Raw genomic sequence first — 27493 nt, 5'->3', positions numbered from 1 at the left:
TGAAAACTGAGTATTTCAGCTGCAAACACAGAAAAGAAGAAGAAGCAAGAGGAGGCTTTGCAGAGTAACCTGATTATTGTGAAGGTGAGACTCCTGTTTGTGGTGTTTCGGAATCAGCTGTATTTGGCATAACAGGCCGCAGTGGTGCTGCTGGGGGGTTATGCCAAGAAAGAAGCCTTCACTGAAGAATAAGCACAGATGGCCTTGTTCATGTTTTACACTAATGAGGTCCTGACCAGGCACCAGATGATGGATGACATAGTTTCTACCAACTCTAACCAGATATAACTCAGAAAGGTGGGTGGCCAGCTGGCTGGGATGGGGAGAAAGGGGCGGGGGGCAACTGAGGCAAAAGGAAGCTCTTTGGAGAAGGTGTGGAAACCAGAAATATGAGTAAGACTTAGCAGAAGATGTGCCCAGCTCCCCTTCAGCTAGTCTGTTCAACCCCAAGCTCTACAGGAAAACAATAGAGATGGCTTTTTGGTAAAATAGGAATGAGAAACAAAATAAAGTTTTAGGAAAGAAGATGGATGCCAGGCAGACTGTATTAAAATCATGTACTCATGCTTGCAAGCACAATAAAGCCAGCTATTGTAATCTTATCAGAATAAAAGTCACAGAAATGACAAAATCCCTCAGAATGACGGTCTTCAAGATCAGGGAGAAGAGCCTAAAACACACATTATTTAGGATTTCCTCTTCTAAGCCAACAATTCAATTTTAATATCTTGTCAGTTTTAAGTGCAGCAATGCAATACCTCCATATTTCTTCCCAATTTGTCACTGTCCTGACATCTTCCTTCTTATAAGTGGAGACGCTCTGGCTGAGCCCACGTCTGCTCATGCTTGTTGGCCAAATTCTTGGGTTCTCAGTTCCTCTGTCTCTGCTGTCAGCCAGCCAAGCCTAAGCAAGACCCGTAAAAGCTTTGCTCTTTGAAAGAGAAACTGATGCTGTAATTTTATGATGTCTTCAGGCTGAGAATCACTTGTTTGATAACTTACTGGCTGGACTGGGTTTCTCATTCTCCTATGTAGAATTACTATAGAGTAACAAGCCATTCTTTATCAATTACATATGCATTTGAACTAAATAGAGACTCCCCAACAAAGGAATTCCCTTTTGAAAATAAGCTAATTGTGCTTGCAAATTCTATGTATTCATGAAGTTCTATCTTACAGGTTTACATAGATCCAAAGTTTTATCAAATTTTCCTGCATCAATGTTTTTTGAAGCAGATTTGATATTTGGAAATAGCTTTAGCTATCCAAAGGTTTAAGATCATCCATGATCCCAATGTTTTACAAGGTTACATAAGATTCCTACTCAATATTTCCGACTCCCCACAGAGAGCCACTGTGCCAACAGTTTGGAGACAAATTCTCCTTGCCCCCCTTCCCTGCTGTCTCCCAAGTCTGCAGCACATAGCACTGACTTGTACTTTCTTTCCTTGTTTCTTAAGCAAAAGCAAATGCAGGATGCCAAGCAAAGCAACCCAACAATAAAAACAGGTGTGTTGACACAAATACAGACTGGCGATCCTTCAAGCCACAATTTTGACATTTGAATGCTCTGAAAAAGAAAACACTGCAAGTCAACACATTTGGTGACTAAATCTGGCTGGGCTAATTATGTATTCATTTGTTTCTGGTTGCTATCCTTCAATATTAGAGACAGTTCTAAAATATTATGTGGTCTTTGGCTGTTTATGATAACAAACCAAGTTCCCAGAACAATAAGTGTCTGGATAGGGCTACTGGCTAACCCACTTCTGGGCAGGGAGACTGGGCAGGTAGCTACTTGTCTTAGATACCCCAATGACTATAGCTACTGTCTTAGATACCCCAATGGCAAGTATACATGGGTCTTTTATTTAGAGGTAGATCATTTCATAAGAGAGAGCTCTTAGGTACTTACATATAAGCCTTGTTGTCTGAACTGTGGGAGAGGAGTCTGTGACAAGGAATGGGATGTCTCCTATTTGCTATACAGACTTTCACTACAGCTTTTGTTCTATTTCATGCTCTGATGTATTTGCATATACAGTGTCTTTCTCATTCAATTTTGCTAGAGAGAAAAAACCCAGGCAGGTGGGTAGTGATACCAGGGGACAGTGGGTCCCTGAGAATCTACTTGCTCCTTTTACTCTCAATCAGCCCTGTTCTGGGCTCCATTCTTTTTTCTTCTCTGAGACAGGGTTTTTCTGTGTAGCCTTGGCTGTTATGGACTCGCTTTGTAGGCCAGGCATTTTGTGTCTCCCTTTCCTGAGCCTCCTTGTTGTACCATGTAATTAGTGTCATCTTTGGGATCCTCAAACCCACAATGGTTACTAAGATTCAATACTTTTCCAAGTCCATTATCTCTCAGGAACTGGCTTTCCATTTTTCAAAATTCTGTCTTTTTCATCGGGTGTTAGTTCTTCACGTGTTTCCTCTGCCCTGACGGGTTTATCCGAGTTTTATTTCATGGCAGTGTGGTGGAATAGAGACAGACACACCCATTCCGTTCCCATCTTTAAGGAGGAGCACTGTTTTCTATTTTTGAATATTTTTAACTACCATTAGATGGGCTACAAAAACTGCAGTATATGAAACTTCTGCCTCCCCCCCCACCCCCCGCCGCCCCTTACTTTTTATGGTCTTAAAACAACAAAAAGATTGAGCTCTCTGTTTTCTTTCTATAGAACATAAGATGAGGCCCCTTACATTGGGCCACACTGTCTTAATAGAATTCACGTGGAACTCACATGAGGAAGGGGGACCACTGATGCCAAAAATACATGACCTGTTTAATTTGGCTTTAGTGTGCTACTTGCTAACATTAACTTCCTGTTCTCTCTTCTGTTGGTGATGTTCCAGCTTTTTTTTTTTTTTTATTGTGTTGTGTGTATGTCTTCCCCACCCCCACCTCCACAAGAGCTGTTTGGAGTCTTAGTCAACTTTACAATTTTCAGTAGTTTTGTTTTCTGTTCCCTGTCTTGTGAGTCACTGCACCTCCTCACTGTCCTGCCTTCTGTTGCTGTCCTCACTCCCAAGTCATGGCACTGAGGAAGGCCCCATTTGCCTGTCAGAGGCCTCAGCTTCCTACTAACCCTTTCCTGCAGTTAAAAACAATCCCATTCTCTCTTTGGCCTCTTGAAAGAGAACAGGACTTTCTTCACCTTAATTAGCCTCCTTAGGAGAACATTAATTTATTTTTATTCTAATGGGATTTTTTTTTTTTATCCAAGTAATTACAGCTCTAAAGTCTCCAGAATCTGAGGAACTTAAAGTGTCTAAGAACACTGGTTAAAAACATACAGAACTTTTCATTTTATAAGACTGTATTTACAGCTCATATTCTTTCTGCTCAAAAATCCTATCACTTTCATGGGCTCATTTCCTATTTTATAAGCATATTCTGTACTTTGGCATGTTTAGCCAAAGAAATAGCCTTCAGGTCTCATTGTTTAATCTGAAGTGATATTTTGGTAGGTTCTGATGGAAACCCTAGTCTACTTGTCCCTCTCATGAAAGAAAACTGCCCTCCAGCATTCTTTCATTGTTTGCTTTATTTTATGAACAATACTTTTCTCCTTTCTAGCAATGACCCGTGACTAGTTTGTATACTAACCTAATATCTTTCTGTCTTTCAGAAGTCCATATTTTGTTTTGTTTTTACTGTATGTCTGTGCCCTTCGTGTGTGTCCTTGGAGATAAAAAGAAGGTATCAGGGCCCCTGGAATGGAGTTACAGACAGTTGTGAACTGCCGTCTGGGAGCTGGGAAGTGACCCACGTCTCCTGGAAGAACAACTGCTACTTTTCACTGTGAGACATTGCTCTACTCCCAGAAGTCCACGTTAAAACAAAAACCTTAAAACCTTTCATGACTACGGGCGTGACCAGATGAGCTCTCCTTAGCTCTCTTATCTATAAAGAAGTCCACTCTTCACTTTTAGTTTTGCTAACATCGCCTCCAGAGGGTGTGTCCAGAAGATGTAGTATACACTCATGTTTGAATACTTGGTTCTACTTGGTGAGACTGTTTGAGAAGGATTGGGGATATTCCTTGTTGCAGAAGGTGTGTCTCTGGGGGCACACTGGGGGCTTTGAGGTTTCAAAAGACTGGCCTCATTCCCAATGTCTCTTTCTGCCTCCTGTGTGTGGATCAAGAGCTGAGCCCTCAGCTTCTGTACCAGCCAGCCATGGCCATGCCCTTGCTCCACCATCACTGACTCTAGCCTCCTGGAAGCATAAGCCCAAATAAACTTATTCTTTCATTGCTTTGACCATGTTGCTGAATCACAGCAATAGATAACAAATCACAGAAAAAGCAACACATGCAGAAGCTTCTGATGGCTCAAGGCCACTCTCCTGCTAGTCACAGCTTGGGTACCTCCTTACCTTGCATGTGGATTGGACTTACTGCCTCATTTGTAATGAATAGAACTAAAAAAAAAAAAAAAAAAAAAAAAAAAAAGCCGTGAGGTGTCACTTCTGGGCTACCTAAGGACTGTGGCTTCTGTCTTGGTACCTTTTCTCTGCTTGTCTAGAGGGAAGCCAGCCCACAGGGTTGGTTCTTTTATGGAGAGGCCCGTGTGGCATGGAATGAGGGATGCCTCTGGCAAACAGCCACAGAGTCTCCATTAACAGCCCACGAGAAAAAAAGCTGTTACTCTAACTTTGCTTATACTAGCAAGGCAGAATCCCAGCCTCTGTCAGCCACGCCTCTAGCTCAGACTGTTGCCTCTTTGATACCTCACACCAAGTTCTTAAGAGACACTGAACCATAGACACCCAGCTAAACTACAACAACCTCCTCATTTACAGAAATGAGGTGTTGGGGGCTGGAGAGAGGTATCAGTGTTTAGGGGTGCTCTCTGTACAACATGACAATTGAGTTTGTACCCTGTACCAATGCAGCAAGCTAGTGTCTCTCACATACCTGTTGACTCCATCTCTGCGGGTGGAGAATGCTGGGCCTTGCTGGCCTAGCTGAGAAAGCGAGAGCCTCCCGATCAAGGAGAGATTCTGTCTCAAATGGGCTAAGAGTGTCAGAGAAGGAATCCCTCCTCTGACCTCCTCTGGTGAGCATGGATGTGTGTACTGGCAACTCTATATGTATACCCACACAGACAAATATGCACACATAAATATAGGTAAATAAATCTTTCAACAGAGAAACGAGACAATGAATTCTTATTGTCTGAATCACCGGCTTTGGGGGTAATTTGTCAAGTAGTGGTAAGTTATAGGCTCTTAAGGGAGGCTGTCTCTACCCTTCAGTCTAAGGCTTTCGTGTGACACATTTCTGTTTAGAGCATTCTGTTCGTCTGGGTGTTAGTTCGACCATTCACTCACAGCCTTCTTTAACGTTTCCCAGAAAGTCACCACCGTTTTGTTCATAGTTACACCACTGCCTATCTAGCATAGTGCCTAGCACCTACACAGATGATAATTCACATTAAAAAATGACCTTGTTCTTTTTGTATTTGTCCCCTGCAGGAGTCACTTCTCATTTTGTGCATTGCCATTTGTTTTGGGGTTCAGACTAGCTCGTCCAGCGGCTTGGCCCTCCTCTCCTTCAGCCCCATTTTCTCCATGGGGTTGGCAATTTACCAAAACCCAGTAAAAGCAGATCAGCAGCACCTCCTTCCTCAGTTTCTCCAGTGTGCTCCTAGGCCTCTCCTGCCTGGACTGAGCTGCTGTCCTCCTGCATGAGGCAACTGCCTGACCCTATGGTGGTGCCTTCCTCTTCTAGACCAAGCTGGACTGAATTTACTGTTTGGGTGTTTTGTGTTTACCTGCTTTGTTTTTGTTCATTTTTAGAGTGAAAGTAAGTGGTTGAGACTAGAAGATACTGTGGGCTGAGCCTGAGATCCTCCAGAAATTTAGAATCAGAAATTCTTCCTGGAAGAGGAAACGTGGTCCCACAGAGCTTCACATTTGCATCTTGACTCTCACTGTGTGAGCCTGTGAAACAGCCCACGCTTGTTCGTCAGTGCCTCACCTTACGGTGGCATAAGCTTTAAGTTTTGGATGGATATTTAAGTATGGCAAGAAAATAGCGTTTATTGTTAATAACCAATGTTATTGCTAGCACTTTCCCTTTGCTTCTTTATTAAGAAGCCAGTAAGGCCGAAAGAAATCTTCTCCCTAGCATTCAAAATAGTCCATTTCCTTTATACGCTATATTTTCATAAATGGGATCAAGTATAATCAATTGTTATACCATTTATAAACTGTTTAGCAGTTCATAAATAAGCCAGAGATAAATATTTCTCAATAAAAAGGAGCCTCTTCAGTCTAAAAAACATTGAAATAATTGTGCATAGCAAAGATAGAAGACAAATGCATAAGTTGCCTTACAAGTTCAGGTTGACAGAGCTATAAAACATGAAAGTCAAATTATCTTTATATTGCTGTATTTTTTTTTTTAAACTTAAGCAGAATGTGCTCTGAAAATCTCTTTGGCAAAGCTCAATTGTTAAAGCAAGTAAGATCTACTTTGTAGGAGTCCTAGTCTTGCAGCTGTTAAATGATCATTTGCAACACAGAACTGTTTCCTGGAAAGGACTCAGCCCTAAACAGGACATCAGTGTCACAGCACAGCCCCCACAGCTCACAGAACGTGGTGGAAGAGGGAACAGAAAGAGTCTAAGAAATAGGTTTGGGCTTTTTCCCGGACATGGCAAGACTCTTGTACTTTGAACCCTGTGGGGGCTGAAGCTGCTCAGAGAAGAGCCACACAGATCAAGCCCGTCAGCATCCCATGGCGAGCAGGGAGATGCGAGTGAGCTTCCCACCCCTAGCTGAGAAGCATTGTTGATGGCTGCTACAGGATAGAGAGCCAGTTTTTCTTCAGGGGTGTGGCTCCCTAGTAGATGAACCAGGCCCCAGAAGATGGCTGAGCACTCATGGACACAGGGATAGCAATAATTGGACTGTTATTAAGACAAAAACCAACCAACCAACCAAACAAAAACAGATATCAAGTTGGGAAGAGAACAAGGGGGGGGAATGCACGAGTTGAAAGAAGGGAAAGGATGTATATGAATATGACCAACAGAAATACACTGTATGCATGCATCAGAGTCTCAAAGAACACAGAATACTTAAAAAGAAGAGAACTGTCCCACGGGAGCCCAGGGGTGCCATGAGGCCAGGCTATGACTCTCTCCTGACCTCAAACTGCCTGTCAACTTCGTGCCTGTTTGCTTTTTAAATGGCCCGGTTCTTCACCGAGGGGTTGTCTGCATCCTACCTCTTCCTGGGACTGGCTAAACTGCTGCAGCAGCTCTGTTTGGGCCAGCATTACTCTTTCCAGTTCATCTGACTTCTGTTTCACTTCCTTCTTCAAGTCTTCTGAAACGGAATCATTGTGGCCAGTTTCCTTCTTCAAGCGACACTCAAATTCTGAAACCAGATTTTTCAGGTCTTCGATTTCTTTCGACTTTGAGTCGGCCTCTTCAGTGTATCGTGCATGGGACTCACGGAGTTTTTCTTGGAGCGAGGCCACTTCCAGCCTCAGGTCTCTTGTAGCATCTGCGATTAAGTCATCTATCTGTAAGATAAATCTCATGTTAGTTTATAGGCAACTGTTTCTAGGGAACCACAGAGCTCTTGCTGCTGTAAGGACATTTCTTCCATAAACCAGGGTGCTTTCCTACCAGATGAAAGCAAATCCTATGACATATATAGGCCTTCTGATATTTTTTTAAGTCAATATAGACTTTATTTTTTCTTAAAATGGTATCCTATGAACTACTTGGGGACCTTTGGAAATACTGAAATCTCTGTGACAGTATCGAGCTGCCAAAGATAACTCAAGTTTCCACAACCAGATGGGAGAGGGGTTGGCTGAACTCTGGGATCTCCAAGTAGTACCTGCCTGATGTTTGGAGACCCAGAAGGGGAATACCACAGTGAGTGCACTGCACTCACATCAAAACAGCAAGTTTGTCTGTGCGTCTTCCTTCCTTCCTTCCTTCCTTCCTTCCTTCCTTCCTTCCTTCCTTCCTTCCTCCCTCCCTCCCTCCCTCCCTCTCTCTCTTTCTCTTTCTTTCTTTCTTTCTTTCTTTCTTTCTTTCTTTCTTTCTTTCTCTCTCTCTCTCTCTTTCTTTCTTACATATTGGATAGATGTACCCTTAGACTTTAGCTCTGTCTTCACAGCAGCTCTCCTCCATTTCTTGTGACCACAGAAATTCTGTACTGTTCTATATGTAATGATAGTGAGGTGCCAGTAAATGTTTAAACATACCCCCCAGGTCACACTTTTATCTAATTTCAATGGTGAGACCCCTTTGTCACTGCTGCTGATCTGCCACACTGATGACTGAGCTGGGAGAGACATGCCTAGCAGACTCCGCAAAGCCAGGCCTGGCTGTGGAGCATTGGCAATTCAGCCGGAATGACTGAAGAGGTACGAATTAAATTTGAGTGAATGGAACTGAGGGATAAGCAGCCGCTGTGGCTGTTATGACGGCATTCTAGACAGAGAACACCAGAACATGGTACAAACGTGCTATTTCTCACCTTACACAAGAACATGAGACAATAACTCAGGGGACCTTGTGCCCAAAGCACACAGTCTTCGGAATGGAAAAGGCTTTTCTTTCTCCTTAAAAAAACAAAAAGTTGAGCCTAGTGGCTCATGCCAAGTCAAGAGAATCGCTGGGGCCAGCCATGGCTTCATGGTGAGTGCTCCACCAGTGTGAGCTACTACTGTCTTAAAAACAAGCAAATAAAACAGCAGGCAAACAACAGAAACAGAAGAGCAGGCGTGCAGAAGCACTTCTAAGGTCCCCTACTTATGCTCCAGTGGGAAACTAGCCACAGAGACTCTGGAAATGAGTTTCCAGAGCTCTGTGGACCACTGCTTAGAAACAGTATGTATCTAAAATTTGTTTCAAATGTTAACTTTACATAAAGAATCACTTTTGGAAGAAATCTGTTCACCACCATGAGTCATTTCAGAAATTAATATTTTAATCTTTTCACCTATTACTGTTAGGTCTGAACAATGGTTTCCCTTCCCCACAGCAGAGCTGACAATGACACAGAGCAAGCTGTCCTTGTGACAGGAGCGTCAGAGGGCCACAGATATATCTGGATTTTTTAAATGGGAGTCAACATTTAAAAATCAAATTTTACCTATAAAGTTTGAATTAGACCTTTCAAGTAATGTGGTATTACTTTGTTTGCATCCCTCTGCCCATGAAATCTCAAGTAACTCAGGGCACCTGCAGTCATGAGGTGACAGGGGCCACTTGGTGGAGCCTTTGATGCCAGGAGTTATGCAGCAAGATGAGGGGACCTGTCTAGCACAGGCTAGACCATCAGGGGAGTGGAGGCACCAAGCTCCCAGTACACAATTCATTGTTTCGATAGGAACTCATCTTAAAATTTCACAAATTCAAGGATAAAATCCTCAGGAGTTTACAGACAGAAGCACCTGCAGGGCATTCTGAGTGAGGCAGGGACTACTGCCCGTGTCATGTACTGTGAACTCCGGAATGGCCCAACTTCACACAAACACAGAGGCCCTTAGGCTGTCTGATACTTAACACAGATCCTTTTTAAAAATTTTTTAGATTTACTTATTGTGTGCCATCTGAGTGTTTTGCCGGCATATATGTCTGCACACCATGCTCATGCCTAAGAGTGGGTTAAGTCCTGTGGAACTGGAGTTATAGGGGGTTGTGAGCTGCTGTGTAGGTGTTTGAATTTGAACCTCAGTCTTCTGCAAGAATAAATGTGTTTAACATAGAACCACTTCTCTAGCCTGTTAGAGGTTGGTCTGATGCATCTTACTAACACTCAAGATCTGGTACACCCATCCTCGTTGTGTAAACGTACTTGATTGGCTGATTAAATGGCCTCTACCTGGGCAGAGCAGAATGGGGTAGGCATGGTTAAAATTCGCAGGCTTGGAGAGGACAGAGGGAATCATGGGAGACAGATGGACTGGAAGAGAAGAGGAAGAAGGACACCACAATGGGTTAGTGTAGAAAAGAAACCACATGGCCTGGGAGGAAGAACTCCAATAATGGTGTGAAAAGGCCCAGATGAATACAAGCAAGTACCATGGGATTATGGATGGAAGGTATACCTGATGGGGAGGATTAAGATGGATGGCACTGGATGGGGGCTAAGAGAGGGATGGTGAGGTTATTGAGACAGTATAAGTGAAATATCTGCCCGGCCCAAGGTAAATAAGGCAATTATAAATCTAACAGATGTCTGTGTCTTATTATTTGTGATAGTGGGTTAGATAATACCACAGTGATAATCTTAGGGCTAATAATAAACTTCATATACCTAACACTAGTTTATTTTTTTTTTAATTTACTACAACACCAGCCCCTAACATGAATTAAAAAAAGATTTAAAAAGATTAAAGATTATATTTTAGAAACATCTGTGTGTGTGTGTGTGTGTGTGTGTGTGTGTGTGTGTGTGTGTACAGGTACATGTATGTCATGGTGTATATATGGAGGTCAGAGGATATCATATAGAAAGTAGTTCCCTACTTCCACCATGTGGGTCCCAGAGATTGAATTCATGTTTTTAATAGTGGCAAGCACCCTTACCTGCTGAGCTACTTAATAGCCTTAACATGGATTCTTAATGAGTTTCTTCAAAATATGTTTCACACTGAATTTTGATTCATTCTCTTGCTTGCTGCCTCTCCCCCTCCTTTCTTCCCTCTCTACAACTTAAGTCGTACAAAAGCAGGAATAACTCGCCTTGCTTGGTGGTACACATCTGTAATCCCAACCTTGGGAGGCTGAGGCAAGAGGTGTCCCCTAACTAAGTAAACCAACAACCAACCGACAAAGCAGGGTACATCAACTCTTGGCTTTTTATAGTACTTTATAATATCTTCCTTACCCCAAATTAGTCAGAATTTAAAATATCTTCAGTTAAGAAGGTTAAACTCCAGGAAGGACATTTCTCTGTAAAATACTTTACTAACTTTTGATATTGGACCATCCAGCCATGCTAATTATTAGTCAGGCAGTGTAGTCAGTTTTAGAGGTAAGCTGATGCCAGTAGGAAACAAATCCCCATAGTGTGTAGCTGTGTGTTCTGTAACTTATGTCCAGCATCCTTTCTGAAGAACAGGCAAACCAATCCACGTGTCTGTGTGGGCAGAGTGAAGGTGCGGTAACCAGAGAGATGGAAAGGAAGGCGTGCCTGGGGGCAGCGCGAGGTCTGTGCTTCAGCACAGACCGTGAGGACAGACCTTCATCTGTAGGTCCTCTTGTTCTTGCTGATACTTCCGGATTAGTTCCTGGTGTTTTTCCTTTTCAATGTCAAGTTGCAGCTTAGCTTCTTTCTTAAAGAGAAGAGCTTGCTCCTGGAACTCAAGGAGATGCTGGTTTCTTTCCTTGGTGAGCTCAGCTTCAATCTGGAAAAGAGCACGTTAGAACACACATGGCCAGTTACCTTGAAATGAGTACACTCAACATATTCTCAGACTCCAATGTTTAAAATAGCCAAACATCAAGTTTTTAATTGAAATACTTACAAATTTCTAGTATTAAACATTTTAACTTAGAAAGTTAACCTTGGGCCAAATATTCTAATAACTAAAACTGAAAACGTAGCAGATGCGACAGTTTTTGGAACTACCAAGAGCTCAGTCATTTACACTTAAAATGGCTAAAAGCTTACTCATTTACACAGGTAACTTGCTCTTCATCAGGAACCCAGAAAAATAAAACAAAAACAAAAACAACCCCCCCATACTGAGGTTAGACCATGTTCAGCTGAAAAAAGAACAAATGCTTAAGTTTCAAGTGTCTCCATGGATGGTCACAGTGGGCTATGGAGTCACACACAGGCTGACCTTTTTCATGTGAGTGAGGCTAGAAGAACAAAGGGAAAACAGTGACAGAAGAAGACAGTGATGTCCACAACCACATGCAGACTCAGATAGAATCGCAGTGCTGGAAGGGACTTTAGAAAACAAGTAAGGACTTCAGTTTGAGGTGGAGCTGACGCTTGGTGTGTGATCTTAAGTTTGTGACCGTAAGCTCTCCTGGTGGGATTATAACTAGTTCCTTTGGGGGCCTTTATGAGGATTAAATGAGGCAAAGCATCTGGGTAAGGCTGTAGCATGGGCAAGAATTCAACAGCCAGCAGAGACTGCCTTCACGTGCCAGCCCTGCGGTCTCTACCACAGAGCTGACACAGAAGGATGTTCCACGGTCCCTCGCACCTCACGAAACCATAACTCACTCCTTCCCCCGGCAGGAGTTTCCATTTCTGAGCATTAAGCAGTTTTTCCTGTAGTTGAGCCAACATCTCCTTCAATGTGGCTTTTAGCTATTGGCTTTGGCTCTACCTACTAGCGCAAGAGAGAGAGCAGAAACCTTCGATAACAGAGTCACTCAACTGCATATGTCTTCTTCTGAGACCAGATGAGATCCAGCAACTCCAGGTCCACGCTGAGCCATGCTCAGGTGATTAGTTCAATGCCAGACAAACTGGGAAGAGAGTGTCAAAGCTCACTGTTTCTGACTGTGATTCTGGTCAGTTAGGGAAGGAACAGGTCAACCTGAATTTCTCAAGGAATCCCTGAAGTTGAGATACCAGGGCCCAGAAAGTTTGTTAAAGTTTACAGGAAGCCCTTTAGTTTAAATAATGTGAGTTAAGAGACTAGCCCCAGAGTCAGTTTGGATTTACTGCCTGAAGGACAGAAATGGAAAATGTAGACTCAACAAGAGGAGATAGTCTGGCCCTCTGAAAATACAATTCTACACTTTTGCAGAAAGGTTACTGGTGATCTTGATGGGACACCAGGGCACTGTTCAGATGGAAAGAACACACTTCTGAAGACCAGCCACTCGCCAATGCGTGCCTTCGGTAGACAATCACAGGGAAGCTGCAGAGTGGGAGTCTGGACAGTGGCCACGAGGCCGCCTCTCCCTCACTTTCCCCATGTCTGGACACAGCATGCCTTCCCAGCTCTCCCCTCCTCTCCACACCCAGCAGAAGATGTCTTCACCCCATTACCATGCCTCTCTTTCCACGAGTCTAATTCTCCTGGCAAAGGCCACTCTGTTCTCTCTCCAGTCCATGTTGTGTATGGGACACAGTGTTCTTCACAAAGTATAGATTATTTTATTCTCTTAGTGGTTTCTCAATGCATTGAAAAAGAAATCAAAACTCCTCACATGAACTCCTCACCTGTCTCCCCACATGCCTACACAATATAGTTGTAAAAAGCACAGGTTCAATGTTTGTTGACTTTCAAAAGCCTGGGAAATTTCTATTAATGACTAAATCAGTTTCACTGTAGTCAGAGAAAATACTTTGTATGTCTTAAATCCTTCAAAATGTGTAGCACCAAATATGGTCCATTTCGACAAATGCTTCAAGTGCATATAAAAAAATGTGTACAGTACTGGGCAGTGGAGGACTTTACAAATATCTCATATCAGATTTGTTAATAGTATTTCCAGTATAGCTTTAAAAACTGAATTAATATGCTACTTTCCATACTATTTTTTCTTTCTGTTTTGTTTTGGCTATTTTCTATCTGTTATTAAGAAAAAGATGCTAACTTCTGGATTGTGCACTTTTTTTTCTCCTTGCAGTTCTATCAGTTTTTGCTTCATGTATTAATATATATTGTATATATAATTTTATATGTGTGTATATATAATTTGTTTGTGTGTGATTCTGTGTAGTATATATGTGAGCCCATGAGCACACCTGCAGAAGCTAGAGAGAGACATGGAGTGTCCTGCTCTATGACTCTCCACTTGATGCAGGGTCTCTTTTTGAACTTGGAGCTAGGTAGGATGGCAGCCAGCAAGCTGAAAGCAAATGCCTATCTCTGCATCCCACAGCATGGTGAGAAGCCATACCTCGCTTTTAACGTAGGTGCTGCGACTTGAATGCATTTGAGCATTTCGGGTTATTATGTCCTTTTACTGAGATGACCCCTTTATCATGATGAAATGATTTTTACCCCTGGCAATATCTTTTCTGGGGCTGGGGATTGAATTCAGGGCCTCGCTTTTTCTAGGTAAGTGCACTACTATTGAGTTGTACCAATAGCTTTCTGATTTTTTCCTTTAAAAAAAAATTTTTTTTTTAAATTTAAACACAAAACCCAAAGACAGCTAAAACAATCCTGAATAATAAAAGAACTGCAGGAGGTATTACAACCCTCAATTTTAAGTTGCTCTACAGAGCTATAATAATAAAAACTGCATGATATTGCCAAAAACCCAGACATGTCAATCAATAAGATACACTTGAAAACCCAGATACATGTATGGGACACGTGAGTTTTGACAAAGAAGTCAGATACACATATTGGGAAAAGACAGTATCTTCAACAAACAGTAGTGGTCAAACTGGATGTCTGCAAGTCCTAGAATGCAAAGTAGATTCATACTTATCACTCTGCACAAAGCTCAACTCCAAACAGATTAAAGGCCTCAACATAAAACCAGACAGACTGAACCTGATAGAACAGAAACTGGGGAAAAGCCTTGAACTCACTGCCACAGGAAAAGACTTCCTGAACTGAACATCATTAGCAGAGGCACTAAGACCAATAATTAATAAATGGGACCTCATCAAACTAAGAAGCTTCTGCATGGCAAAGGACACTGTCATTCAGACAATGTGACAGCCTACAGAATGGGAAAAGATTCTTACGAATAAAAATCACATATAGAATTAATATCTAAAATATATAAAGAACTCAAAAAAGTAGATATTAAGAAACAATAAAATGGTATAATTAAAAATGGTATACAGATCTAAACAGAATTCTCAAAAGAGGAAACTCAAATGGTTAAGGAACTCAAATGGCAAATATTCAACAACCGTAGCTTTCAGGGAAATCCAAATCAAGACTACCCTGAGGGTCCATCTTACACCTGTCAGATGACTAAGATCATCTGTGACAGCTCATGCTGATGAGGATGTGGAGTAAGTGGAACATTCATCCATTGCTGGTAGGAGGGGTAGAAGGAAGGGAAACTGTAACAATTAAATACTATGTAAGAAAAAACGTTGAAAAGAAAAAACCTTTTTAGTTCCGTATGTGTCTGTGAGGGGTTGTATTCATAAGCACTGGTGAGAGACAGCAGATCCCGGAGCTGGAGATACAGATGCCTGTGCTCAGCCCAACTTTGGTGCTGGGAGCTGAACTTGGGTCCTCTACAAGATGGGGACATACTATTAACCTCTCTCCATCTTTTCTAGCCTTCTGAGTTCTTTAAAGAGAAAGGAAGGAAGGAAAGGAGAAGGGAGGGAGGGATGGAGGGAGGAAGGAAGGAAGGGAAGAAAGTAAGTAAAGAAGGAAGGAAAGAAAGAAAGAAAGAAAGAAAGAAAGAAAGAAAGAAAGAAAGAAAGAAAGAAAGAAATTATCTTTTTTTTTGTGTGTGTGAGAATTTGTATCACAATGTCCTTTGGTGTGTTTGCTTTTTTTTTTGTGCTTGTGGCCTGTTGAGCTTTGTAAATCTATTTTTATTTAATTTATCAACATCTCACCATCATTTACTTAGCTGCTTCTGTCTCCCTTCTCTTCTCTGATCTTCAAGAATTCTAGCTGCATATATCAGACCATTTGTGGTTCCTCACAGCTCACTAACTGATGGTCTGCTTTTTACTTTCTGAGGCTTTAAAGGAAAATCTTGTTTTAGTTGAAAAGCTTTTCTTTCTATTCGCTGTGTTTTCAGGTACACTGGACTTTTCTTGTGGGATGTCTAATTTTTTTATTAGTCCAATGTACTCTTGTCTGAATTGCAGTTTTCAATTTACATCGTGTTTATAGCTTGCATGACTAAACATGAAAATTTCCTTTACCTCTTTGACATATGGCAAGCACTCACGTCAATGTGAATTAACTCACGTTAATGTTCTTATCTTTTAACATTAACATCTGTGTCTGAGCAATTTAAAATATTTAACTTTATTTTATGGGAGTGAGTGTTGTGCCTGCATGTCTGTCTGCATCATGCATGTGCAGTGCCTATAGGGGCCAGAAGAGGGCATCAGATCTCTTGGTCCTGGAGTTACAGTTGTGAGCTACCGAATGGGTGCTGGGAACTGAACCCGGGTCAATCTCCAGCCCCTTTGGGTCAGTTTTTAGTCACTGATTTTTCATGTCATTATGAGTTCTATTCTAGTTCTTGCTGTGTGTGGACATCATGGAGTAGACCCTAGGCACTGTGAGCTTCACCCAGCTAGGTGCTTGCGTTTCAGCACGGTTTGTCTTCCAGAATCTGGATATGATAACATTTCTATGAAAGTGTGAGGTATCTATTGGAGGACACAGTGAAATGTCAGCTTATTTTAGGTTCTCCTTCTGACATTTGTGAGGCTCAGAGCACCAGTCAAGCCTAACAATGCCCAATAATGGAATGTCAACTATGGAACAGCCTTCTGGGTGTCCTGTGTATTACAGGCTTCCTAGTCAGTCTGGTGAAGACAGGCTAGCGCCTGGCTGTCTCTGAGTGTTTGAATTCTCCCTTCTCTCAGATTACCTTCCCTGGCTAAAGTTCCCCTACATGCACTTCCTAGATTACCCGCACTCCTCCTCTTTAGACCCCTCTTCTCCAAATACTACTTTGAAAACTGTTGCTACTTTGATCTCCACAGACTCCTCAGTTCAAGGAAGACACCAAGTATAGCCTGTGTCCTACTGTCCTGTGTCACAGCCTGGACACCGTCAAGGGACTGACCTACCACAGGGACAGGACTGTCACAGTCAGTCAGCTATCTCGAAGCAGCTGTTTTCTGTTTGTTTTTTTTTTCTCCAAGGTTTTGTTTGTTGTGATGGAAGAGTAAACAGGCGGTTGTGAGTGTACCCTGGAGAAGCACAGAAGTCTTGGCTTTGCACTTAGATGCTGGAGAATGCTGTTGACGTCTGTCATCTCCTTGCTCTCTAGCCTTCATATGTTACCTAACATCTCCCATCTGTAGAACTGGAACAATGATATCATAAAAATTCAACTCATAAAAACTATACTCCTAAAAAGTATTCAGCACAAAGCCTGCTGTACAGTAAGCATTCTAATAGTGGGGACTATTTCATTGTCTGGATTCATGGTGTGTATCAGACATTCTTTGCAGGTGATTCTAGATCTAAAACATTTAGATTTCATGAATTCAATCATTTAAATTATGATATAATTTAAAAAGTCAAACTGTGCCCTCAATATTGTAGCCATATGTTTATGATGTTCAATTAAAAGTGACATTATACATAAATGACTCCATCCCTGTCAAACTTGTATTTTGTGTGTTAGGCTTTCTCCTTTATTGGAAACAAATTATAACACATTAGAAATCATCAGACCATTTGTACTGTTTACTGAAAAAAAGAATGAATTTTGTGTTTCTTATAATTTGGAATTTATTATTTCTTTTTTGTTTGTTTGTTGAGAAGGGTTTTCTCTCTCCCCAGTGTTGGGATTAAAGACACAGGCCACCAACCTGGCAAATTTAGGATTTATTATTTATTGAAGTGAAGTTTACTTTTGGGCATTTCACTGTCAATCTAGTTATTCTACGCAGGAAGTAAGGTTTTGTTTGTTTTAGTACAAAAGGCCTATGTACTAAAAATGAGGTCATTAGTAAACTTCCAAAATGTTTCTAGATTGTAATATGTTAATGATAATCTAAGAAAATATTTGTTTGGAAATTGTCTGCTATACTAAAAAGTGAATGTCAACAAATGATATAAACTGGTTATACAATTATTCAGGCAACAAGAGGATTTTTTCATCACAAAATTTTAAATGAATAGTAACAATATTGTGCATTTGGGACCAATTTTAAAGGTTTATCGTGCTCATTAATTTGCTTTCTTCGTATCTAAGCAATACTTAAATAAACAAAAATTCATGACAATTAGTAAACAGTTATTTAAAATGTGCCCTCTTTGTTGCATAGCAACCATTGATCCTATTGTGTGTTTTACATACTCTAAAATAATTAAGCACAGACACAAATTGCTATCTACTTCTCAAAAATTTTAAAAGCATTTAAGTTATTAAGTTTATTCTAATTTGTGCATTATATATTTGTAAAGAGAACATTTCATTCCTACGCAAAGGCACAGTGACCCAAGAGAGAGATGACAATGTCATATTAGTGATTCTCCGTTTTCATGAGAGGACTTTTAGGGAACTTTTTATTCATAGTCTTAATAGCTAACACGGTCAAGACATTCTTATTATTCTCTGGCTTTACTTGTCTGACCATGATTTACTGCTGGCTAAATAGTAACATTTAGTGAGAAGCAATGTCCTCCCAACAAATGAGAAGCCCATCTATACTATAGGAAATTATACATGCCAGAGGACATCAGGGTGATCAGCATAACGTGTTAGAGAGACAGCAAGCACTTAGGAGGAACTTACCCAATATTACCCAGGATTCTTTTCACCATCAGGCTAGCTTTGTATAAAGCAAGAACACTGAATTTTTAAATGTCAGAGGCTAGCACTAGCTTGATCTCTGAGTAGGACTAGACAGAGCCATAAAGACCCTTCTTCAGTGTGAGTGTAGAGAGTGTCTCAGGGAAGGCAGGAGCGTTCATCTCTGTATTCAGTGTAAGTGGAAGACGTCGGGGATTGGAGAAAATGATGGCTATAACTCTATCCTCATTAACTTTACCATAACAATTTCTGAGTCAAAATATAGGCCATTCAGAGAACAGCATAATAAATATCCACAAACTGCTCTCATCTCAAAGAGATGAGATGAAAGAGCTGCTTTCATCTCAAGTCCTGTGGCCCTGACAGACTACTTTTCCAGGCCTTCACCAAAGTGCCAAAACTAACCTAGCATCTGCGCATTAAGAGACAAGCCTCCATTTTGGAATAGTTGGTTGACAGTTTGGATGGTGCTGGAATGGAAGCTAGGGCCTTGTACAAGCTGGGAAGGTAATCTGTTTGAGTATTGAAACGTTCAAATGATAAGGAGCAAATAAGTGAACAAGAGAGAGCCATCCAATTAATTAGACTAAGAATCAAGAAAAATTCTAAGTGGGAACCTTACACAAGAGAAGGTCTACTATATGAAGAAAGACTGGGCATTTACAGCAACTTCTGCCCATAGTCTCAGACCTTATTCCCACCTCTGAACAGCTCTGTGTAACAGTGATTGTCTTCCTTACACTGCGTCTCTTCCACCCAGGCTGGCCTCAAAGTCAGATTCTTCCTGCCCCAGCCTTAGCAATGGGTAAACAGGTGTGTTAACACCCTAGCCAGAGGTCATCTGATAGTCATAGTCTGACCATCTAAGGACAAGGGAGAAGGTGTTGATTCATAGCAGGTTAGTACTGGTTGAGGAGGTGTGAGAACTAGAAATGGAAGGGACACATTTGGAATGTAGCAGAGCCATTAACATTGCATGCGTGGTTTCAATGCACTGGGTGGTACACTGGGTGGTACACACGAGGCATCAGCTTGAAGGTGGCTGAGGTTACAAGCAATAGGATCCAATCCCCAAGAAGAATCTGACAGGAACTGAACAAATTATGAAGAGCACAGGCACATCACCTGAAGCTCCAGCTATGGAGAAAATGTAAACGTGGGAAAACAGTGGTGCTGGGGGCTGCGTGTTCACAGGCAGTGCTCTGCCCACCATGTTCATGACCTTGGGTTCCAAAGCCAGCACTAGCCCCAGTTTGTTGCAACGAATGATAAAACTGAGGAAGAAGGCCTGTGCTGGGTACAGACAGCACTAGAGTCAGGAAAGGTGGGAGGGCTTAGGCTCAGTGTGCAGAGTGGTCCCATGGGTCAGTGAGGAGGGCTGAAGTTTGTGTCAGGGAGGGACCAATCACCAACCCACTGTGAGCAGGGTTGTGCATGCTGAGAAAGTGGGGACTACTTAAAAAGTGTGACTTTGTTATTTACATATAGTGAAAAATACAGCAAAGGCCAAAGACCACAGTGTATCTTTTTCATGCTCTGAGGGCAAATAGTTCTTAGTGGTAGAAAGAGAAATGTTTGCTCATTAACTATACCAGAGTAAAAGGATCAAAACTTCATAACTAATAATGTAAAATAATCTCTCTTAAAAGCGAAGAAATGAGAATTATGGATATGTCTATGCTTTAACAAATATGATCAAATGCAGATTCTGACACTTGCTGGAAAAAGTAAACATTTAAATATTAAACTTACATTTCCTGTATAAGAACCAAGAAATATCCTAACATTACTAGATTTCAAAATGCAATTTTTCTTTTCCTTTTTTCTTCCTACCACATTGTCTAATATTTTGGAAAATACTTATATCTTAAGTATATTTGGAGTTGGAAATTCCACATGGACTCAAAAGTATACACAGAAGCAAGGAAATCTATCTGGAATAGTCTTCTGGCAGATGGACAGAGGGTTTCAGAAGCAAGTAAGACACACGCTGATGAGAGCCAGTGTTACCTTCTCCCTCCAGCTATCATCGCTCAGCAGCTTCTGTCTCAGGGTTTCCTGCAGCTGCCTGATGCTTTTCTGATGAGAAACCAGCATCAATTCCCTGAAAACCACAAACCCAACAGATGAGTCGGGACTCAGCCCTCACAACCCTCCAAAGCTGCAATTCCTGTCCCTGGAGGGAATTCTTCCGCACCATAATATATGTATTCTCTTTAACGACATAGATATTGCTTTGGATTGAAATCCCAGTCACCTGTTATTTCTGTTGCTCTATCCATGCAAGCGCAGATGGCCAGAAGACAAGCATCAACAATTATTTTTTTAAACTGATGTCAAGGGCTGAGGAGATGCTCTGTTGGTCTAGTTCTTTCCACACAAGCGTGAGGAGCGGAGTTCAGAACCCCACATGGAGCCAGGTGTAGTCGCATGCTTCTGTGAATACCAGAGCTCCGACAGCAAGATGGGAAGCAGAGACACAAGAGGCACAGAAGCTCTCCAGCCTGCTATCTTGGTGTCCACAGAGGCGAACAGAAGGTGCTGCCTCAAACAAGGCGCAAGGTGAGGTTCAGCACCTGAGGTTGTTCTTTGCATACGTGCAATGGCACGTGTGTGCCCACATGTGCACACACACACACTTTCCACCATGCACACAAGATTTTTTAAAAGCTCTGAAGTCATAGCAAGTGGCTTTTTCAATCATGTTGCAATAAAACTAGAAATCAGTAAGAAAAAATTTCAACACAAGCAAATGAATGCTAAATCACTAATTGTTGAACAACCAATGATCAAGCAATACATTTAAAATTTTCTTGAAACAAAACAGTGGAGACACATACATCAAAGCTTTGTGACAGGGCAAAAACAGTGTCAAGACTCAGGTTCACAAAAATCAATAACTGTGTGACAGAAGCAGAAGCTGTAAATATACAGCTACATTTCAAAGAACTAAAGAACAAGAACAAGCCAAACCAAAAATCAAAAGGAAAGTGATAATAAAATCAGATCATAATATGAAATAGATAATAAAAAATACAGTCATTGTTTGCTTTCTGTTGCTATGATGAAGACCATAAGCCAAAGTAACTTGTGAAGGAACAGGTTTATTTGACTTACATGTCCCAATCACAGTCCATCACTGAGCAAGGCCAAGGCACTAACTCAAGTAGGGTAGGAACCTGGAGGCAGGAACTCAAGCAGGGTAGGAACCTGGAGGCAGGAACTCAAGTAGGGTAGGAACCTGAAGGCAGGAAATCAAGCAAAGATGATGGAGGAGCTCATACTATGGATTTCTCGGTTTACTTCCTTATACAACCAGAAACACTGGCCCTGGAGACGCACCACACACCCCAATCACTAATCAAGGCACTGCCACCTGTAGGGCCATGGCTGCTCCAGGGAGCCCGAGAGACCCACAGAGGCTCTGAGGGGAGACACTTCGGAGGAGGATGAGCATGCAGTGTGCTCGGCACCTCTGGAACAACAACAACAAAAGCAGGTCTTATGGAAAGATGCTTTTAAAAAGTGGTTTCATGGAATTGGAAAAAAGTGGTGGAAGGAGTGGCATGCATAGCAGAGTCAAGTGGGACTAGAGGCATGATATGATAGATGCATTTTTTTTTTCATTTGAGGTTCCCTCTTTTCAGATGAGCTGATCTTGTGACAAATTGACACAAACCAAATCAGCACAAATACAAAGATCAAAATGTGAATGGCTGGGGACTGGATAGATGGCTTAGCAGTAAAAATGTGTACTGCTTATACAGGGGCCCTGAGTTGGCTCTTAAAACCCTCAGAGGCTGGGCTAGTCATTGGTTTGCCATTCCTTCAATCTCTGTTCTGTCTTCATCCCAACACTTCCTGTAGGCAGGACAAACTTTGGGTTGAAGGTTTTGTGGGTGGGTTGGTGTCCCCCTCCCTCCACTGGAAGTCTCACCTGGCTACAGGAGGGGGTAACTTCAGGCCCCATATCTCTGCCACTAGGAATCTCAGCTTGAGTCACTGCATAGACTTCTGGGAGCCTTCCTAGTCCCAGAGATGCTCCCCACTGATTTTAGATTTCCATTCTCTCTCCAGGTCCTCTTCTCCCTTCCCCACTGCCCCATCTCCCCAACACCTGATTCCCACCCTCCTTACCTCCCCACCTTCTCTCCTACACAGCTCTTTCCCTTTCTCCACTTCAGATGTCTGTTTTATTTCCCACCCCACGAGAGCGAGTCAACCCCTGACATTATTAAGGATACTGTGCTATGATTGCAGACAGAAGTCTAGCATAACCATCTTCTGAGAGGCTCCATCCAGCATCTTATGGAAACAGATGCAGAGGCCCATTTCCAAACAATAGGCCAAGCTGGGGAGTTTGAGTGGGAGGAAGGATTGAGGGAGTTGTAGGGGTCAAGGACACCATGAGGAGATCTTATAGAGTGAACTAAATTGGGCCCCTGGGGGCTCACAGAAACTAAAACTGCCAGCCAAAGAGCTTGCACGGGCTGCCCTGGACCAGCCTACACATAAGACTTTCTTACCCATAAATAACAGAGGACAGCAAGGTCATCCTTGGATTCCCTAACAACAGGAGGAGGGGCTAGCTCTGACTCTGTTGCCTGCCTTTGGATCCCTTCCCCCTAGCTGGGCTGCCTTGTCTGGCCTCAGTGGGAGAGGATAAACTTAGTCCTGCTGTGATTTGAGGAGCTAGGGTGGGTTGGTACCTCTTGGGGGGGGGTTTCTGAGAAGAAGGAGAGGGGAGAATGGGGGAGGAATCTGTAAAGGGGGACCAGAAGGAGAGGGGGGAGGGGGCAGGGATTAGGCTATAAAGTGATTTTAAAAAACTAGCAAGGAAAAAAGAAACTGCATTAGGTGGCTCACAGCTATTCATAACTCCAGCTCCATGATATTCGATGTCTGCTTCTGCTTCCCCAAGCATGCCTGTAGCTTAGTGCACACTCCCGCCCTATGTGCACATAGGAAAGAAGTTTAAAAAATCAGATATGACCAGATGTGGGTATGTGCTCTTTTAATCCTAGGAGAGGCAGATGGATTTCTGCAGGTTGAGGCCAGCCCTGTTTACACAGCAAGTTCCAGGACAGCCAGGGCTACATAATGAGTCCATAAGTTAAAAAGAAAAAAGAAATTCAGAGATGAAAAGAGACATTACAACGGGTAACACAGAAATGGATAATTTCCTGAACCCATACACTTTTACCAGGCTGAATCATGAATTAGAAGAAAACCTAAGAGAAAAAACTAACGAAACTGAAACTCTGATTTAAAACATAAGTCTCCCAAAGAAAAGCCTAGGACAAGATAACTGCATTGCTGAATTCTACCAAACATTTAAAGAAGAACTGATTTCAGGCTCTTCCTAAACTAGTTCACAAAACTGAATATAAGGGAATCTCTCCAAACACAGCCAACGATGCCAGCCTTATCCTGCTGTTACTGCAAGCACACAGTAATAATAGTTCTAATAGGTTAATATCCCTGATGAACACAGATACAAAAATTCTTAAAATAACATTAGCGAAAATTTTAAAAATTATTATTATTATTCATAATAGGTAAACATGTAAATAAATAAGCAAAATAACCACACCATCAAAATGGAAAAAAGATATTTGATCATCTCAATTCATTAAAAATGCCTTTATCAAAATTCAACACTCAACACTGAACGAGTCAGTTAAGTCAGGTATAGAAGGAGCATACATATATTTCAACGTAATATCGGTAAAGATAACAAGCTACATCTAATCTTGGACTGTGTGACAAAAAGCTGAAGGCATTCTCTCATACTATCCAGAGCAAAGCCATCAGTTGATATTCAACATAGTGCTGAAAGCCCTAGGCAGCACAATCAAGCAAAGGAAAGAAATAAAGACATCTGAACTGGAAAAAGAGGATGTCAAGTTGTTGCTATTTGCAGACAACATGGTCTTATATCTAGAAAAACTTAGACTCTATCAAACTCCAATAGAGATTAATACACAAATTTAGCAAAGTTGCAGGACACAAAATGTAAAAATTAGTGTTGTTAAATACTAATACCAATAGCAAATTATCTAAAATAGAAACCAAGAAAGTAACTCCATTATTCAGAAACTATAAAAAGTAAAATGCACTGTAGCACATCTAACCAAAAGGGCAAAAGATCTCTACAACAAAATTATATAAAACTGAATTAAAAATTAAAGAGAATACACAATGAATTGAAATACACTCTGTGTGTTTGTAGACTGGATTAATCAATACTGTTTAAATGTACACATTGCCAAAAGTTGCCTATAGGCTCCTTATAATCCTCACCAAAGAGGATTCCCTATCTTCAGAGAACCAGGGGAAACAACCTTAGACGTTCCCTTAGATTATATGCGTGTGTGCATGTGTCCATGTGCACACATACACAAATGCACACGCACACACCACAGACACATACACACACACATATGTCCCTACAAAAGCATTCATGACAAAGCAGTGTTTAGCAAAGAAGATAGCAAAAGGAATTACGCTAAATAATTTCAAAATCAACCGCCAAGTTGTAATAATCAAACAGCATGAAACCGACAGAGGCAGATACTTCCACCATTGTGACAGAGCGGAGAATGTGCGTGTGGATCCACACTGTAGCCAGCTGATTTCCTACGAGCACTGGCCACATGCAGGGAGGAAGGACGGTCGCTTCAACGGTGACTGAACAGTTGAGCAGACAGAACAATGGAACTAGACCCCTTAACTAAGCAGTTGCAAAATCCAACCGAAAATGAATTAAAGGCTCAAAGGCAAGAGCTGGAAAAATGAAGGTGCTAGAAAAGATATGGAGGAAACTAGGACATCTAATGGGCGAGGTGTTTTTGGACAAGACCTGAAAATCACAATAAACTAAAGAGCAAAAATTGACAATTGGGATCATGACCCAGCAAAAACCTTCTGCAGAGCAAAGGAAGCAGCCATCAGGCTGAAGAAACAACCCACATCTTGGGAGGCCATACTGGTAAAACACACATCTGAGAAGGAGTCGACATACAGATACAAGAGATTCAACTAATTGCAAAAACCTGATTAAAAAAAATGTACAGTAAACATTTCTGAAAAGAAGACAAGCAAATGCCCCAAAAGGTAGGTACAAAATGCTCAGTACCACTAATCACGAGCAAGTGCAAATCAAAGCTTATGTGAACTATATCATTTTATCCCACAAAGACTGTCTATCGTAAAACCAGAGATGGTGATAAGGAGAAAAGGGAGTCTTTCTCTCTGTTGTTGGGAATGTAAATTAGTGTAGTCATTTTGGAGAACAAGATGAAAGGTCCTTAAAAGACTAAAAATAGAACTACCATATGGTCCAGCAAGATCACGACTGGGTATATATCCAAGGGGTGGGGGCTGGGAATCAGCACGTCAGAGAGACATCTGCACTCCCACGTGCACTGCAGCAACAGCCAAGAAATGGAAAGAAGCTGGTATCCACCCTGTGAATGCACTCAGCTCAGCAAAACACAATGGAATACTATGTGCCGATTACAAAGAATGAACTCCTGCCATTTGTGACAATGTGGTCAGAACTGGAGATCATTGTGTTAAGTGAAGAAAGACAGGCACAGAAAGACCGGCAAATGCTGCACAATCGCATTTGTGCAGATTGTGGATTACAGAGAACTGGTCTCATCAAGTTTAAGGATAGAGGTTACCAGAGGCTGGCAATTGTGAGAGGTGAAAACACTTGGTCAGTAATGACTGCTTACAGGTTGGAGTACGAGGGTAAGTAGATTCCTCTCTAATGTCATGGTCTCGCTAGCCGGATGTAGTTGGCTCGGGTCATGGTAGTAGGCAAGGCTTCCCTCTTTTTAGCTGGCCTTGAGTTCAGTTAGAAAGCCGCTAGTCATTGCCAACACAGAAGCACCACAACTGCACCTTCAGGAATGTTGTGCTGGCGTCTGTTGTGGTTCGTAAGGGCCGTGGCTGGGTGGGACTGTGATCATTTTCCTCCCTTAGCGGCTGGTACTTGAAAACTGTGCTCAGGGAGGAGGCTCTTGGGTCAGTTCCAGCTCAAGCCCTCCCAGACCTATGTCTAAAGTGCACGGTGTCTTCAACAAGTTTCTGGTGAGGCAACCAAGCACAACAGCAACAGCCTATATTGTTTGGGGGGCTCTCTTGGAGTCTTCTGGTCAACATCTTGAAATAAGGTTTCTCATGCCTGGCGCAGTGGTGGCAGGGAGGTTATTAGACAATCTATGGCTCTTGGGAAGAGTATTATCACCCCAAGGGCTTTAACTTCCCTTAAACGACATATATGTGCATTCGCATATATGCATGGTATGTGGCTTTAGATAACTATATTTTCAAGCATTGTTTATCTCTCCTCCCTCCCTTTCTACTTTCACTCTGTTAAACCATGTAATTCCTAGCTTCACTCAGTCTATCCTCATGCACACGGATAGGTGTAACTCTTGCTCCTCATCAAAGAAGCTTCTTTCTGAAGCAGAAGGAGACCATTACAGAAAACAACTAGTCAAAAATGCAGAGAACAACTGACTGTGGGCTACCCACCACTGATATAGCACAATTCCTGCACCAAGGGTGCAGGGAATATTTTAGAAGACAGAAAGACTGTAAGAACCAGAGGACCAAGAAGTCTGTTGTGAGATTGTGCCTTCTGGTTATGATAGCAGAGCTACACTCATATTGAATAAATGGAACTTGGACAATTCCAATATCAGTTGACAACCCAACTGATTGGAGGGGGTGGTCTCATAAGGTCGCACTCCTTTGTGAAGAGCAGCAGGCATTTAACAACTGCTGGGAGAGAGAATTAGTTTAAGTCCTCTAAATCATCATCCAGTACCAAGCGGTCAGCCCTAGAAACACGCACATAGGCAATTCTGAACAGACTCAGCAAGTTGATTTAATTATTTATTTGTTTGCATGTATATGTAATAAGAACGGTTAAAGAGGAGGAAGGCATACATTTGGGAGGAAGAGGGGACACAGGGTGGATAGGAAGGAGGAATGATGTAATTATATTTTAAATGATTTTTGCACACTTCAGCAGCAAGTTCTCCATAGACTGTATTCTCAGTCTACCATGAATTTTCTCTGTCCT

The 27493-nt window shown here is 41.9% G+C and overlaps 1 protein-coding gene across 1 annotated transcript in view; it reads right to left on the bottom strand.

Annotated features, from left to right (window-relative positions):
• Lekr1 (leucine, glutamate and lysine rich 1) overlaps positions 1–27493 on the bottom strand; it is a 170043-nt gene that overhangs the window by 5686 nt on the left and 136864 nt on the right. The window contains exons 10-12 of the mRNA XM_060378393.1: positions 20404–20497; positions 11226–11390; positions 7242–7541 (exon numbers count right to left, since the gene is read on the bottom strand). Of these exons, the coding sequence (XP_060234376.1) occupies positions 7242–7541; positions 11226–11390; positions 20404–20497 (559 nt within the window). The remainder of the gene's footprint in view (positions 1–7241; positions 7542–11225; positions 11391–20403; positions 20498–27493) is intronic.

Source organism: Meriones unguiculatus, chromosome 2, assembly GCF_030254825.1.
Source record: "Meriones unguiculatus strain TT.TT164.6M chromosome 2, Bangor_MerUng_6.1, whole genome shotgun sequence".
NCBI classification, from domain to species: domain Eukaryota; kingdom Metazoa; phylum Chordata; class Mammalia; order Rodentia; family Muridae; genus Meriones; species Meriones unguiculatus.
Note: the sequence above shows the minus strand (reverse complement) of the source record. Positions and strands in the feature narration are given on the sequence as shown.